The sequence below is a fragment of the Seriola lalandi genome, unplaced genomic scaffold, assembly GCF_002814215.2.
Source record: "Seriola lalandi dorsalis isolate HSWRI2012SDOR001 ecotype SW California unplaced genomic scaffold, Sedor1 jcf7180002043079, whole genome shotgun sequence".
In the NCBI taxonomy this organism is placed as follows: Eukaryota; Metazoa; Chordata; class Actinopteri; order Carangiformes; family Carangidae; genus Seriola; species Seriola lalandi.
This window is the reverse complement of record NW_019513647.1, coordinates 1-781: the sequence shown is the minus strand read 5'-3', so window position 1 is coordinate 781 and position 781 is coordinate 1. Positions and strand designations below refer to the sequence as shown.

General features: G+C 45.6%; 1 protein-coding gene across 1 annotated transcript; it reads left to right on the top strand.

The window, feature by feature from the left end:
• Window positions 1-149: 149 nt before the first annotated feature.
• LOC147819826 (high affinity cGMP-specific 3',5'-cyclic phosphodiesterase 9A-like) lies at window positions 150-762 on the top strand (the record flags this gene model as incomplete). The annotated part of the gene is made up of 2 exons (XM_087170437.1): window positions 150-391; window positions 588-762. Coding segments are annotated over exons 1-2 (274 nt in total), but the record flags the coding sequence as incomplete, so codon positions are not given.
• Window positions 763-781: the final 19 nt, after the last annotated feature.

The window sequence follows — 781 nt, the reverse complement described above, 5'->3', positions numbered from 1 at the left end:
TGCAGGAGAAGATACAGCTGTTAGTTTGTCACAACATTGTATAATATAATATAATATAATATAATATAATATAATATAATATATAAAGTTAGAAAAAAAACAGCTTAGTGGAAGTGCAGTCAGATTCTTTTGGTGAATTCTCCTTTCATCTTTCCTTGACCTCATGATGTTTTCCATCAAGGTCTAGGACAAGTGGTTAGAGAGGAGGTTATTTTGACTTTTCCACCTCAGCCCATAACTTTGTGTTCATGGTGACCTTCGACCTCACACCCTGTGCTCTGTGCAGCTGAAGATGGTGCTCATCAAGTGCTGTGACATCTCCAACGAGGTGCGGCCCATGGAGGTGGCTGAGCCATGGGTGGACTGCCTGCTGGAGGAGTACTTCATGCAGGTGGGTCCACCACAGTGGGACAGTTTCTCTGTCTGTGTTTATGGTTTTAAACTGAAAAGGCGCAGAAACATGTAGAGGAAAAAGTGAGATGGTTTCTGTGTTTACAGGCTCAGTGTGGTGTCAGTAGTTGATAAAAAATCGATATCCATCAGATGATGACTCTGTAGCTGTACAGTGATGTGCTACTGTCCCTCAGAGCGACAGGGAGAAGGCTGAGGGACTTCCTGTGGCTCCATTCATGGACAGAGAGAAGGTCACCAAGCCCACGGCTCAGATCGGCTTCATCAAGTTTGTCCTCATCCCCATGTTTGAGACGGTGATGAAGGTAAATATGAGGGACACCCTGATGACAGCGGGAGGGGAGTCTGCAGGTTGAGGGGAAGGGGCATC